The sequence below is a fragment of the Eptesicus fuscus genome, chromosome 14 (genome assembly GCF_027574615.1).
Source record: "Eptesicus fuscus isolate TK198812 chromosome 14, DD_ASM_mEF_20220401, whole genome shotgun sequence".
Lineage (NCBI taxonomy): Eukaryota > Metazoa > Chordata > Mammalia > Chiroptera > Vespertilionidae > Eptesicus > Eptesicus fuscus.
Window position 1 is genome coordinate 15,999,433 of NC_072486.1, and position 16,030 is coordinate 16,015,462.

General features: G+C 38.8%; 1 protein-coding gene across 1 annotated transcript; it reads left to right on the forward strand.

The window, feature by feature from the left end:
• Positions 1 to 7,961: 7,961 nt before the first annotated feature.
• FERD3L (Fer3 like bHLH transcription factor) lies at positions 7,962 to 8,459 on the forward strand. Its single transcript, XM_008148337.3, has one exon. The coding sequence runs from the start codon at positions 7,962 to 7,964 to the stop codon at positions 8,457 to 8,459; it is 498 nt and encodes a 165-aa protein (XP_008146559.2).
• The last annotated feature ends 7,571 nt before the right edge of the window (positions 8,460 to 16,030 follow it).

Below are 16,030 nucleotides of genomic sequence, written 5' to 3' on the forward strand. Positions count from 1 at the left end.
AAAAAAAAACCAAAAACTTCTAAACAAAATGTAAATAACACTGAAGGTGAACATTTCAAAGAAACACTTGGAAAATTATTGAGGAAACATTGTGTTAGACTCTCTGCCAGGTGCTGCTATCAGGGAGATTAAGGCCTGAGTTTGTGGAAGTATTCCAGTGTGCTAATCAAACCTCTGGGATCTGGCCTACATTTGAATCATGACGGGAGCATGTACGCATTGGCGAACTCAACCATGTTGGGACTCATTTGGCAAAGAGGAAAATGAGAGAAACATCTGCATAAGATTGTGGTACTAAATGAAATAATAAATGCATAGCACTTAACATTTTTGTTATTTTATTATTATTATTACTATACCAGTCCTGTAGGAATCCACATCTAATAGGAAGGAAAATACTTACCATGAATAATTCAGATTACAAGTTTAAAAATCTACTTATTTAAAGACTAACTTGGAAGATACTGTTCAAGGCACTGAGGATTCAGCTGAGAATCAAAAAGAAAACCCTGCCCTCATGGAGTAGGGCAGCTGGGTCCTCCGGGAGCAGCTGCTGAGACCCAGTTAGGAGGGAGAGAGATCCGTGTCTGTGTTGGGGTGGAGGTGTGTGGTGCCATGCCTATGGAAGGTAGAGGGGGGAAGCAGAAGTGGGTTAGAAAGCTTTCAGACTGTGATACAGACATGACACCTGTGAAAGGACATCAGTGAGGAAGCAAAACTGGGCAGAGAGAGAATTAGACTGTAAAGCAGGTGTGACATCTCAGCCAATACAATGGGGAGTTACAGGGCAAAGGGAGACGCCAGCTAACTGCACTCCTCAAGCTGCGTAAGTCCTTCCTAGGAGAGAGAGATGAGCAGTGTGCATCCATGGATGCCACAGTTCCCTCTGTGTACCACGTGGATTCACCTTTCCATACAAGTGTGAAGTGGTGAACTTCTCTGGGTGCCACGATAGTCTCTTCTTGAGCAGAAATTTGGAAGAGGGAGATTAGTAGAACCAACTACAGCCTTATCGCTGCAGTCCCTCCCGTGATTGCAATTGGTATTCCTGGTCTTCCTTTTCTGCTCTCCATTCTAAATCCCTCCCTCCCTCAGCTATCCGCTGGGCTGGTCTTGGAGGCTTATCTAATGGTGTACCTCAAGGCCTCTTTCCTGAAGTCTTAGTCTGGTAACACTATGCCCCTCACTCATAATTAGACAAGGGTGTGCCAAGAGGTGCCAGAGTGGATCACAACCCTGCCCCATCGGACCACACTGACCTCATCTCCTAAGTCTTCTTCCTTCCCTCAATTCTGTCAGTCTAGTGGCCTCTGTGATGTTCTTCCAGTATCCCAGGCATCCTTCCACCTTCTCTGAAATGTTGGTTCTCTCTGCCTGGACACTCTCACTTGATAATCACTTAATTCCCTTCCTATTACCTTCAATTATTTATTCAAATATCACTTTCCAGACTTGTATATGATAACCCCATTAAAAATAGCAATCTGCACCCAACTTTCAGTACTCATGATCCCACTTATACTAAGCAGGTTTTTTTCATAGCACTTAACTCCCTCAACACAATAATTTCTTGTGTTTCCTATCTTATTCATTGATGTAAACCAAACTCCTAAATCAATGACACCAGGATCAGGCACATCATAGGCATTCAGTAAAAATGTGTTGAAAAAAATTGTATGTTTTTAATTTAGTGTAAAATAGATGTAACATACAATAGAATAACAGATTATAATGTGTATCTATTGATGCAAGTAGTACATTCATGTGTAACATTAATTTTATTATATTTAATTCCATCTTATTAAGTAGGAGTGTCTTTGAATATATTAGATTGAAGCAAATTAAATGGCCCACTCTTTTAGATTAAAAAATGGTTTGATTTTTGGCAGTTACATGTTTCAATTTAATACTAACATTTTCCCCATGTCACAAATGAAGAGTATGATGGCAAAAACTTCTGAAAAATTATTAAATTGAAAAATCACACATACAGTGTTTAAGCTCCAAATATACAAAGAACTTACGGATTTAAGGATGACTGTCAAACATATAATATTTATTTCAAAGGAAATTCACTATTAAAATATAATACAGGAAATGAGAGGAATAAAGGATATTATTTGGGGTAATAGTTTATAACATCCTGAGGGATATTGTTTCCTTTACACCTCTCTAATTTTCCACATTCTTTTCATAAAGAAGTGAAGAATTTGGAGGTGGTTCAAACAGCAACTAATGTAAGAACTAATATAATTGAAAATTTGGAAAATAGATTTGTTCTAAGGCTAACTTTCATATTAAGAGGAAAACCATTTCACATAAATAGAAAAAGCCTCAGATAAAAATATATATATATAATTATAAGCAGTTTTTATAAATAATACTTTAAAATAGATCTAACGTAGTATATCTGTCTGCTTAATCTTTCCTGCCAGCAGAAAACACACCACTGTGATAAGGAGAACTGGTATACACTGGAAGTACAATCTTTCTCACATATTAATCTGTATTTAAGAAGGACAGTTCTGCTCCATTAGATCACTCCAAGTCCCTGTTTCCTGTCGCTCTGCCATCCCCAGCAGCCAGCCAACTACAGCATGAAAACTAAACTCTGCCTGCCACCTTCTTTTGTAAATAAAATTCCATTGGAACTCCAATACACTCACTCATTTATGTATCATTTATGGCTGTTTTCACACCATGGTGGTAGAGTTGACCAGTTCTCACAGAGATATAGTTTGTGAAACCTAAAATATTTACTATCTTTTAAAGTCCTTTACCAAAAATGTTTATCCAACCCCTGGCATAGAGTGATGTCCTTGTCTACATGTCAATGCTAGCGCTCCACCAAAGTACCCACATTCCAGGCTGTGGGGAGAGGGCAAAAGACCAAGTGGAAGGCAAACGTTTTCATTTTCAAAAGGCCAACTTGAACTTGCACATTTCACGTCTTGTGTGTTCCACTGGTGTGAATGTGGTGGAGGGGAAATGTGCCTTCTAAACCATGTGTGGGTGGGTCTGTCACTAAAAGGACCAAGGTTAAGTGCATACCGAGAACAATGAGCAGTCTCTGCCACAGCTATCTATGCAGAAAGAAGGTGGTGTATTCTGAAAATATACAAACATATTCTTGACCAAAAGTTAATAAAGGAATCTTTTCTATAAATTTGACTTGCGAGCAGTCAGCAGCTGTGCGTCACTGCAGGTTGCCCAGGACCAAACCAGAGAGGGTCGGACCTGCATTACCACCAATTGTCCACCATCCAGAACTGAAATATCATTGCTGACATGTACACATAGGAACTGTTTGACATTGAAATTGGGACTCAAAAGAACTCTTGGCCCAGAAAGAAACTCACTACAGACTGACTCATTTGCCTCTCAGCATAACCATTATTGCTTGTCTCATTTTTGGTTCTTATAAGTGTATTTCTAGTAGCACATGATCTCACTCATCTAGGGGAAATGATGAACAACATAGACTGATGAACAAGAACAGACTTGGAGACAAGGAAGCATAGATCAGACTGTCGGACCTCAGAGGGAAGGTAGGGGAGGGTGGGGATAAGGCGGAGAGATCAACCAAAGGACTTGTGTGCATGCATATGAGCCTAACCAGTGGTCAGGGACAACAGGGGTGTGGGGGCATGCGTGGGGAGGGGTTTGCGATGGGAATGGGGGAATGAGGACAAATATATGATACCTTAATCAATAAAGAAATTTAAAAAAAGAAGACGGTGGTGTAGGTGGAAATGAGAGTGGAAAGGATAAGCCTCCTGAAGCAGCTGCCTTCTTTTTTGAATGAATGAATTTTGACAATGAGGAGCATTTCACAAAGTGGAAGCCTGCTCTGTCCAGGAATTTTGCCTCTTGTTATTTCTAGTTACATGTAATTCACCCAGAGCTTCATTACACTAGTATTTTAAAGAGCAGATCATTTGTTACCAGGGAAATGCAAGTTAAAAGTACAATACACATCTTCAGAATGGCTTGAAAAAGCCAACTTTTGACAAAGATGGAAGCTAACGTTCTCACCAAAAATATGTACAATATCCATATCAATGCAATTTGTAATGTCTAAAAACTGGAAACTACCCAAATGCCCATCAACAGTGGAAGGTATATTCATACAATGAAGTACTATTTGGCAATGATAACAATATGCATAAATTTCATAAAAAGTTGAGTGAAAGACACAAGAGTACACAGAGTATGGTTTATTTTTATATAATGTGCAACATTGGCTAAATTAATCTGAGAAGTCAAGAATAATACCTCAGAGAGTGGTACTTTGGAGAGTGGCTAGTGACTGGTGTAGGGGAAGTTGAAATAGTCTCAAATGATACACTTAAGATTGTTCTATTTTTCATTATCTCTAATTTCAATAAAGCACTCTATTTCTTGATTTGTGCACTAGTTTTCTGAGTATGTTTATTTTATGAAAATTAATTAAGCTGCATATATAACTGGTGAATTTTTAAATACATACTCAACTTTAAAAAAAAGTCTACCTAAAATAGAAAAATAAAGTATGTGTATATATATATATATATCTATATATATATATATATATCTATATATATAGATATATATATATATATATAGATATATATATATAGATATATATATATATAAAATTCTAAAATTAGCCATGGCCATAAACCACACATAATTAGACACTGAGTAAGAAGAGGATATAGCCCCCTTTTTTATGTCACCCAAAGGATTATTTCTTATACCTTTCTCCCTACAAACATGACAAAAATCTACCTTTGTCCTATCTTATCATTTTCCCTAAACTGCTTAATGATTCTGTAAGAATATAGGAAGGAGCATCAAAAAGGGAAGTTTAATACATTTGGGAGAGTTAGGTATTTGCTTACCCTCTGAATACTTTTAAATCTACCTTTCTATCCTTACTACTCAATTCCATCTTCCAGCCTCCTTAAGAGTTTCTGCTCAAATTATTCTTTTACATTTGTTTTTTCTGCTTTGATTCTGGGTAGAAAAAAAGAGTATACACAAAATGTTGAATGTTTAATTGAGACCATCAATAGAGTTACAGAAGCAATAAATTAAGCAAAACTCTCATTTCAGGATCATTTCCTAAACATCTTGAGCAAAATTCATGAAGGTTTTATCAAACCCATTACAAAAGCCTCCATGTATGTAACTAAATAATTATAAATTAAAGGCCTAGAACTGAAAAGAGACAAATTTGAATTTGCCTCCTTTAATATTCAGTTGGGTTTTTGAAAAATATGTTTCTCTCTTAACTTTCAAATCTAGAAATGAAAATAATGGTTCCTTCCAATGGGATGAACTGTTTTAAACCATTTAGTATTTTACACATTTAATACACGTATATATATTTACTGTGAAACCAAATATCCACAAACACATCTTTATATAAAGTGGATGCTTCAAAATAAACAGAGAAAATCAATTTCACCTGTTTCTTTTCCATAATTAATTAAATTTATAAACAAAAACATATTCAATCATTATAACCTAATTTTAACATTTTTGCTTTAATTCTATTACCAGGATTAAAACCTTGTAAGATAAACTGAAATTATTGTGGTATAAACAGAAGTGTTTATCTTCTGATTTTATAAAAAAATTAAATAGAAAGTATTTTTAAGTTATTGCTAAAGACATGCCTATTAAGACAATTTTACAAATTTCTCAGTATTTTAATGTTACTATTTGAAACTAATTATGCATGTTGATTCCATTAATTTTGCTACAATTTCTGTGTGATATAGTTGTTGAAATATTCATTACCTTGGATAAAATCTAAAGAATTTTAGTCTAAGAAAAGTGGTTTTTAGTGTCTCATGATAGTGTCTGACACCTCTTTTATTAAATTTTAAATTTTTGTCATTTCCTTTAATTACATATCCTATTTTATTTTGTTGTGGAACTAGAATCTCACCAGTTCTTTAACCCACTTAAGTATGCATATAAAAGGGAAATATAAGCCATGAAAAACATTTAACAACTAAAAAATCAACTATAAAATTTGTCCAACTATATAATAACACAAAGTTATACAAACGTAAGAAAGCATGTTACTGCTTGTCAAAACAACAATGAATTCTTCCATTTACTTATTCCTTAGCCATTGTTGAAATTCTAATTCATTTTTATTTTTCATTCTTCTCTTTGAAAGAAGTTTAGTAAAAACAAAATAGGTAATCATAATCAAAGATCTCTTTCTCATTAATATCTTTCAGGACTGTAAATTTCAATTCTTCTCTGCTTGAGTTATTACAACAAAAGTTGGAGAGTGAAGAGTAAACAGCAGCAAGAAAAAATAAAACCAGTTAAAGGACAAAGAACAAGAGGGGCTCCGACACAAGTGGGTTAAAAAGGAAGGAAAAAGAAGAAGTCTAGATGGTCCTGCTTTAATAATGGTGTCTGGGAGTGCATGCTGGGAATCTAGGAAAAAAGGGAATTGAGCTTACCTGTTAGAAACAGGCCGTTTCTGGGAGCTGTCCAATGTACTAACTGAGCCATCATAGTCACAACTTACCTCCTTAATAGGAATCGATGTACCTGGTGATTCGATTCTGTCTGGAATCAATGAGTCTCTTTGCTCATCTCTTTTATTTTTATATTTTGGCTATTTCTTCTAATAGGAAAAATAAACTCTTCTTTGTTAAAACATTAGAGATAATATACAATCAGTTTGGTTATATTACATTTAAATTTTCTTGTTCCTCTTAACAAAATGATTTAAGGGTAACAACAACAACAAAAACCTCCCATAAATAGAATGAAAGGAAGTTTAGTTTTTGCTTTTATGTCCTGTAGGGCATTACAGATCAATGAGGAAATTAAGCCAGATGGACATGTCAGGATTTTTCTTTCTTCGCAAATACTGATCAGCAATTTAAAATTGGAAAGACTTCTCCACAGAGGCTGAGCCCACGGACCCATGGGTTTTCTAAAGGGCAAATCACATGTTTGAAAGGAGATTGAAGTTGTTTTGTTTGGGGGCGGGGAGGGTTTGCTTTGCCCCCCCCCCCCACGCTGGGATTAGACACTAGAGCAAGCTCTGAGAAAATACGCCCAGCCTCCCCTTCTCATTTTATTGCCCTCATAACTTTTGCCCTCGAAGTAAAACCCTCTACTTTACATGAGTAGAAGATAAGGGTAGGAAAAGGAAAGTCAAGTATCTGAATTGTTAGGCTGCTTAGGAGAAAACAGACTTTAGAAGCCAGGGTTTGTGACACGGGCAGGAGAGATGTTTAAGATGCCCGAGGAGGCAAAGCCCGGTTCCAAGAGCGACTCCGGGGAATGCGCTCTGGGGCCCCCAACCGTGCTTACTTAAGCTAATGGGAGATCTTGCCTTTCAGCAAGCGCTGCACTGGGATACCAGACAAACAGCTCCCCCTCGACCCCTGGCAGGCAGGGCCCCTCTTAAGGGACATCATTAAAAGCGCTGGTTTCACGCTCATGGGCAGCGTAGGGTGGCAAGATTCAGGGCTCCGACTCAGAAGCCCAGGAGAAGCCAGAGAGGTGGAAAACATCCTCGCTTTGAAAAGCCACATCTACAGGCAAGAGCCACGTGAGATAAGGAGCCTGGAGAATATGAGTTGGCCGCAGGGGCGAGGAGAGACACAAAAGGCACAGCAGGTAAGAGCTGGGGGTAGCGGCCGAGAAGGAACTGTCCCTGGTGGCGACGCGAAACGGATCTTCCACTTGGAGGCCTGCCTCTGAGAGCCTTCCGGGCCTGGTCCAGCTGTCTCCTTCCATCAGTTTCGAGAGGAGGGCCGTCGCCATCGCCTTCCCAACCGGTGCGACTCATCCCGTTACCAGTTTGGTTCTAAGTATTCAGGTCCCCGGACCCTTCGCTGCTGCTGTCGCATCCGATTCAGGGCTGTTAGGCGGCCGATCCCCAGCCTCGCCTCTCCCTGCGAGAAACCGATGAGACACAGGACCAAGAGGACTCGATGGCGGTCTCTCCGGGGAGCTGCGTGGACGCCACGGTGCTGGACTTCGTCGCAGACCTGTCCCTCGCCTCCCCGGGGCACCCCCTCCTCTGCGACTTTGCGCCCGGGCTGCCCTTCGGGGACCGAGGCCTTGCGCTCCAGGAGGGACGGCCCAGGCGTCTGGCGCCCTTTGAGGAGGAGGATCCAGAAGAAGAGGAGGGTGAAGGTGAAGTAGACGAGGGGGAGGGGGAGGGAGAGGAGCCCGGGAGGGGCGCCTCCCTGCTGGGCCGCCCCAGGAGGAAGAGGGTGATCACCTACGCCCAGCGCCAGGCCGCCAACATCCGCGAGAGGAAGCGCATGTTCAACCTCAACGAGGCTTTCGACCGGCTGCGGAGGAAGGTGCCCACGTTTGCTTACGAGAAGAGGCTGTCCCGGATCGAGACCCTCCGCCTGGCCATCGTCTACATCTCCTTCATGACGGAGCTCTTGGAGAGCTGCAAGGAAAAGGACACCTGCTGAGCCGCTCGGGGGGGGGGGGGGTGGCCCCGCCCCGTGGTGTTGGAGCTGAAGGTCTTTTTGGGGACGTGGCAGCGGGTGCGGCTGAAAGGCCTGCAGGGACGCCTCGAGACCCAACACCTGGCCTTCTGAGCTCGGCTCGGGATGGTGACATTCCCCACGGCCCTCGTCGCGTGGACGCCAGCACGCTCGCTCGCTGGGGAGCGCTGGGCAGGGGCGGGCGGGCGGCGCCCGCTGGAACCCGGGAGGGAGGAGACCGGGCCGTCGAGGCGCGCGCCCAGAAGCTCTCTCTGCGGGCCCGGCGGGTGGGATGCTAATCGTCTCCGCAAACGGCAGACTTCGGGGGCTTCAGTGGAGTCCAATCTCTCTTTCTTGGCTTTTTATTAAAAAAAAAAAAGAAATTAAAATAGAACTTTAATTTTTTTTTATTGTTTGAAGTTAAACGTCTCCTGGCAGGCGCTCCGCTCAGGCCTGCCCCCTTCGGGAGATCCGGGAGCGGGGACCCGGGAGGGGTGCTGGGTAGGGGTCTCCGGAGAGGCCAAGGGGCTCCGTCTCTGGTCGGTTAATCAAGCTCCCAAGGAGACAACAGAAAGATGCGGGAGGAAGGGGAGTGGAGAGAACACGCCACCTGGCCTCCGGGCCACGCCCTCCCCTCCTTCTGCTGGGAGCCCCGTGCGGTGGGCCGGGAGCCCGACGCTGGAACTCAGGCGGGTGGGGGCAGCGCCTCCTCAGGCGCCCCAGGTGCCCCTGGGGGCGTCCGACGTCCCTGCCTTTGCAGCCGGCGATGCTTCCCGTCTCCCCACGTGTGTGTGTGTGTGTGTGTGTGTGTGTGTGTGTGTGTGTGTGTGTGGTGGGAGGGGGGGGAGGGGGTCCGCGGGGGCAAAGGGCGGGGTCTCCCCAAGCGCGGGGTCTCCCCAAGCGCAGCGTCTCCGGAGCGCGCACTTTTAAAGCAGGGAAGGTTTCATCCAGGGACCGAGGAGGCAAAAAGTCCGAAGAGCTGCATTCTTCCACTTCCCAAAAATGTGTGCAATGGAGGTGCGGTTGAAGCAGGACCATGCAGAGGGACCAACTCCAGTTTGGACTCTGCCATTCCCCAGTGGGCGACCTGCTAAACTGAACTGGGGGTTTAAATAAGAGTAAGTTTAAGTGAGGAGTGGAACGGGAGTGAGTAATGCCCACCTTACTGTAAATTCAGGAACCCTAAAGGATAAATCCCCGTTTTCCAACACTTTCTTTGGTTCTCCTCCCTCCCCGTACGTCACACAAACACACACACACACACACACACACACACACACACACACACACACTGTCCCTATCATACTTTTAGAAATAAAGTTCATACTTTTGGAAATATAATTAATATATTAAGGAGTAATATATACTCATCCTAGAAAGTTGGAAAAACAGAAGTTAAAAGAAAGAAATAACATTTAAATCACTCCACGGTATCATAAAGCATGTTTACCTATATCCTTCTAGTCTTTTTTTTTTAATATATACAGATGTAAATTCAATACATTTAACAAGTTTGAGACTTGTTTTGAGTACTGATCTTTTACCACTCAGCATTATGGAATGAACACATTTCCTTTGACTTTAAATATGATCCAAATGTAATTTTAGTTACTGTATTTTATTGTCATATTGATGTTTCACAACTTAACTCCAATCCTTTACACGTGCATATTTTAAAAAATAAATGATGCAGAGGCCATTCTTACCTCTGCCTATGATCATTTCCTAATATTAGACATGAAATTTCTGCATCAAATGAACATTTAAGTTTGTGGCTACAAATGGCCAGATTGCCCCCCAGGTAGGTTCTGCCAGTTCCCACTCCCTCCAACCAGCATCGCAGGGATGCGCCTGTCTCTCAGTGCCTTCATTTATAAGTTTTCCCAATTCTCCGGCCCATAGGCACTGGATTAGTTCTGAAATGACCACCCTCCTAAAGGTGACTTCAAAAAGGTGACTTTTTCCTTGGAGACTGTATCTTTTCACCTGGATTTTTCTACTTCTACTACAAGAACATGCGGATAAACAGGTAAAAGAAAAATATATATGACCAGCTAAGAACAAACACCACCACCAGGCAGTGTTGGGTGATTTTTTGTTGTTGTTCTCCAGCACCTTTGTTGAAAAAAAAAAAAAAAACTGAAATTTGGACAATGACCTCTGTATCAGTTTTATAAAGTAAATTACTCATTTTATTTTCTATCTCTAGACATTTTCGCCACTAAGACTAGCATATTTGTATTTTTAAAGATAAATTTAAAATTACTCATTTCAATAGGTTAAAGGAAAAATAACTATTTTTCATCTCATCATCAAAACTGTGCTTCCCAACTTATAGAGTGCTAGTGGCTCCTTAGGGCCCTCATGTTTACCCAGTTATTCATTTATTCAATTAAAAATTGTGCTGATGTTTTACATATAGTGTGCATGGGTTCCAAACAGATAAAGTACCCTTTCTTCTCCCACTTAAAGTCCTGAAACCTAACCATCATTTAAAAAATAATCTGTAAGTTTTAAATAAGTAAAAAAAAAGAAGAAGAAGAAGGTTCAACTCTAGGAATCATTAACACTTTGTTGAAAGAACCAATTTTGAAAACCACGGTTTTTTTAAACTGCAAAGGACCTCAAAATCATTGGGTTCTGAAGAGTAAATACAGCCATCATCCTTAATCCTCTCCCTCATGTTATGAACCATGGTTATATTCTCAACAAGCACATAATATCCTGCAGTAACATCTCTTCAGCATAGTAAAGAATGCCTGGAGAACACGCAAATAAACAGCTATTTTCCTGTTATTAATAGGAGTATGTTCACCATTCTTAAAACTGTTACAGCTTATAAATGCTTTGTTCTCTGTATGTTTTTAATATGTTTGGAAGCTGCTTTAAAATATGAAGTTTCAAGACATATTTAGATCATTGTATTAATGGAATAATTTGAAGCCAAATAAGGATTAGAAACACAGAGAAATTGATAGATTTTTTCCTTACACAAAATTATCCCTAGAGATAAGACAACATAATCTGCATTGTGACTATGAATCTATTGCACCTCCATATCTCAACACTCAACTTTTCTAAGCAATGTGATAGTTTTTATTTTTCCCATGTTAGATCCACAAATACAGTGTACTTTTTAATACAATGGCTTTACGATATAAAACAACCTATGTTAAAATTGTTTTATCCTTTATCATCCCCTAAATCAACATTGATAGAAATATCTGTGGATATTGGTTTTACTTTTAATAAAATTTGTTATTAAAGAGAGAGAGAGAGAGAGAGAGAGAGAGAGAGAGAGAGAGAGAGTGATTTGTTGTTCCACTTATTTATGCATTTCATTGGCTGATTCTCATATGTGCCCAGACCCAGGACTGAATCCACAACCTTGGTGTTTCCGGATGATGCTCTAACCAATTAGCTACCCGGCCAGCGTGACATTGGTTTTTCAATACCTTCTACCAGTTAAAAAAAATCCTAATGGTGTCAATTACTTATGAAAAATTGTAATAATTAGTTTTAGAAATCTTAAAGTTATTTGGACACTTGGAATGTATCATTTTAGATGTTCTTGGAGTCAATTTATTTATACACTCTTTGCTGACTGAAAACTGCTTTTTGGTCTCAAACTAAGTTCCCCATAACTATCAGGTTACTATTAGCATTCAGACATGTAAACCAAAAAAGGATCTAAATGAAATCATATTTGGAAGACATAATCAGGCTTTCCAAGGAAAGTAAAAATAATCAGAAGCCTTTGCCATCAACAGGCAGTCATTCAGGCTGATCATCGTTTACAGTTGCCCAATGTGAAAGCAGATTTTGGCAAAATGAGCACTGGAAATTGAACCAAATATTATGCTAGCATGCATGAACATACAATTAAGATCCTTGGGTTGGTGTTTATTATTGCATTTGTCAGCATTCCCATTATAAAAACACTATTGTGGAAGATTTATAACATGGCTATAAAAATTCTGAGCTGAAACTCGATAAGCCAGTTTAATATAACTTTTTTTTTTGTAATTACAAATCTCAAAAAAAAGTAACTAAGACACTTAAGTACATTTTATAAGTGAGGTTCCAAAATGTACCTGTAACTTTAAAGAACAAGAGAGTCTATTTAATACAAAATGTAAATTTGATAATTTAATTTTAATCAAAAATAGCTGGCAGATTAATAATTAATTTTAAGTAAAAAATCTACTTTTTATAGGGGGATATTTCATTAAAATATATTTAAATGTTTTAGAAAAGTGTTGAAGTTTTGGTATATATCTGTATCTTTGGCCCAACTTCATTCCAAGGTTCCTGAACTTTGCCAACATTTTGGGTGAAGTTAGGCCCAAATTCTGGTCAGTGCCCTGTCTTCCTGTGAATGCTAGACTAAAAAAGGTTACAAAACAAGAGTCAGCAGTTCTGACCATTTTGTTTTGAATTTGGGGTTTCTTTGAATCCAAAGCTCAAAACCAAACCTGGCCAAGGAGAAGAAGGAAAGGAAAGAAGCAATGCAAACTGACAGGAATAAAATACCAGAAAGATGGAAAAACTTCTTCAAGTCTCTAGAAACCAAAGCTTATAAGTTACCGCAACTTTCTCTGTGACACCAAATTTTAGTACTGTGCTTAAAATACACTCTGTAAAGAAGTATAAGGAATAGAACGAAGTGCATAGAACAGTATGAAAGTATTTTAAAACACTCTTTACAGCTAATATTTTGTAGAATTAAAGAACCTTTAATATGTAGTGAAAGCAATAGTTTGGTGAATATTACAGTATAGAAATTATCATAATAAAATATCTTACAGTTACTCAGTTCTTTGTTGTTTTCAAAGCACCATTCATGTACTTTCTCTCATTTGATCCTCCCAACTAGATTTCAAGAGGATCTAGGGACTCAATTAAATTGAGTTATCAGTGTACCTTCTTAAAAATTCATTCACTCATTGAAATCAGCATGATACTGTGATTCCTAAAAAGGACCCATGGTCACATATAAGCAGCACATGACTTTGAAAGATATTGCCTTCAAAGATCAAAAGCACCTTAGCACACTCTGTGGATGATAAATTATACAAAAGTCTGGTATGGTCTGGCTCCCTCAAAGGCCACATTTTACAACCTTCTATTTAGGGCTCCATGAAGGAGATTTCCACCTGCAGCCAGCAAATGTAGATGACCTCAAAGCAGCTGTTAAAGACAGCTTTTTATGCTATCCAGTCTTCAAAAGGGAAATATCTTTGAGATATGGAAATAGATCAAACAGTTGGTGAACAATGAAATGCAGAGACATCATATAAACATGTTTGAATGAATCAATATGATTACACAATTATTTTACTGTAGATAATGTTTTATTTCTTCAAAACAATATCACAAGTTATATTTGTTACTAGTCAGTTCTTAAATATATTTAGTCCTATAATTTAGTAAAATATTGACTAATTTAATCCCATAGTTTAGTGAAATGTTAGAGAAGCTAGAAATGGGCTCAAGTAGAACCAAGTAATTGGATTATTAGTTCTGGATAAAATAATACCTATAATAATTAGTAATATCTACATATCATGTATTGCTCACTTACATGAAAGCGCATGTTCTAAATGCTGTGTTTAGTTCTTTACATAACTATTAAATTTCTCATAACTTCAGCATATTAATATCTTCATATTATTACCCTCATAAAGATGAGGACACTATGAGATAGAGAAGTTAAATAATTTCCCAACCTCCATCAGCTAATAAGTAGTGAAGCTAAGATTTACACCCAATGAAGAATCTCAGAGACCAAATTCTTGGGGTTATTTGTAAATGATTATACGATTATTATACTTAAGAAGAAATTATGTGAAAATGAGTATTCTTTATTTTTACTGAGGATCTTAGAAACATGGGCATGGGCTTTTCTTATACCAGAAGGATATAGTCTCTGAAATAAAACTCAGGAAGATGGACTTGAAGAAGCCTTGAAACAATGTTCTATGGAAATTTTGAGGCCACAACTTTTTTTTGATGAACACATGCTTATAAAACACAAGCTTTGGAATTTGACAGAAGTGGGTCTGAATCATAAATACATCACATAATACTATGGAAGCCGGTACAACTTACTTAACCTTATTGACCCTCAGTTTCTTCATCTTTAAAATAAGGATAATAATGTTTATCTGATAGGGCTGTTATGAGGATTGACTTAAATATGTATGCAGAAAAAAACTGATGTATAGTGAGCACTCAGTAAATGGTACACTATTAGAATACACATTATCATCATTATCATTATTGTTATTATTATATTCCTTCAAAATCTATGGCAATAAAGACTCTACAAACAATGGTAATAGGTAAAAGCATGAAATACTACAGAAAGATCAGCACTCATTTATAATGCTTTTAAATAAACTGAAAAAATTAAAATAGATTGTTTTATTCCCCAATAGTTTTTATGCCTAGAATACTTGACTGCCAGAATACACATTTTTCTAAGTGGAACAATGCACCCCTAACTGATGAACACAGAGATCAAAATTCCCTCATGTAACCTGCTACCATAAAGCACATATATTAAAAACAAGTGGTAGGTAAGTAACTTTAAATCTGAAAAAAAAAAAAAAGATCTGATTTCATTCATAGAGAAGTTCTATTTTGTCAGCAGCCCAGATATTATATTTAAGTACATGTTTTCCAAATTACTGTACATTTATTCAAATCAGATAATTCCTGATGAAATAAGTACATATCTTAATTGCAATAGTGGTTGCACTAATCTACATATGTGATAGAAAGTCATAGAACTAAGGCTTTTTACACCAATGTCAATTTCCAAGTTTTGATATCTATATATATAAAAGGTTAATATGTGAAGTGTCCCCTCAGGAGTTCTACCTGGAGACCAGGAGTTCGATTGCTCGCTATAACGTGCGCTTACCACCAGGGGGAGGCACAGAATGAAGGAAGGCCCTGGCCGGCAGCTGGAAGGCCCCAATTGGCCCTGATCGCTGGCCAGGCCTAGGGACCCTACCCATGCACAAAATTTCATGCACCGGGCCTCTAGTTGTACTATAATGTGTAAGAAGTAACTAGTGAAGGAAACTGAAAGAAAGGAACACAGAACCTCTCTGTACCATCTTTGCAATGTCCTGTAATCTATAATTATTTCAAAATAAAGAGTGAAAAAAATAAGATAATAACTATGACATTCCTTTGAACCTATAAAGCATCTTACAAATATATATTATTAATTTTAGGGAGACATTCACATATACTTGATTCATGCCATGTTCTAAAATTTTTTCTTCAAGTATTTCATGAATATAAAACCAAGCTTTATGCATGGTATTATGTGGATAAAAATAAAAATCAGGCCCTAACTGGTTTGGCTCAGTGGATAGAGCATCAGCCTGCAGACTGAAGGATCCCAGGTTCGATTCCGGTCAAGGGCATGTACGTTGGTTGCAGACACATCCCCAGTAGGGGGTGTGCAGGAGGCAGATGTTCGATGTTTCTCTCTCACCGATGTTTCTAACTCTCTATCCCTCTCCCTTCCTCTCTGTAAA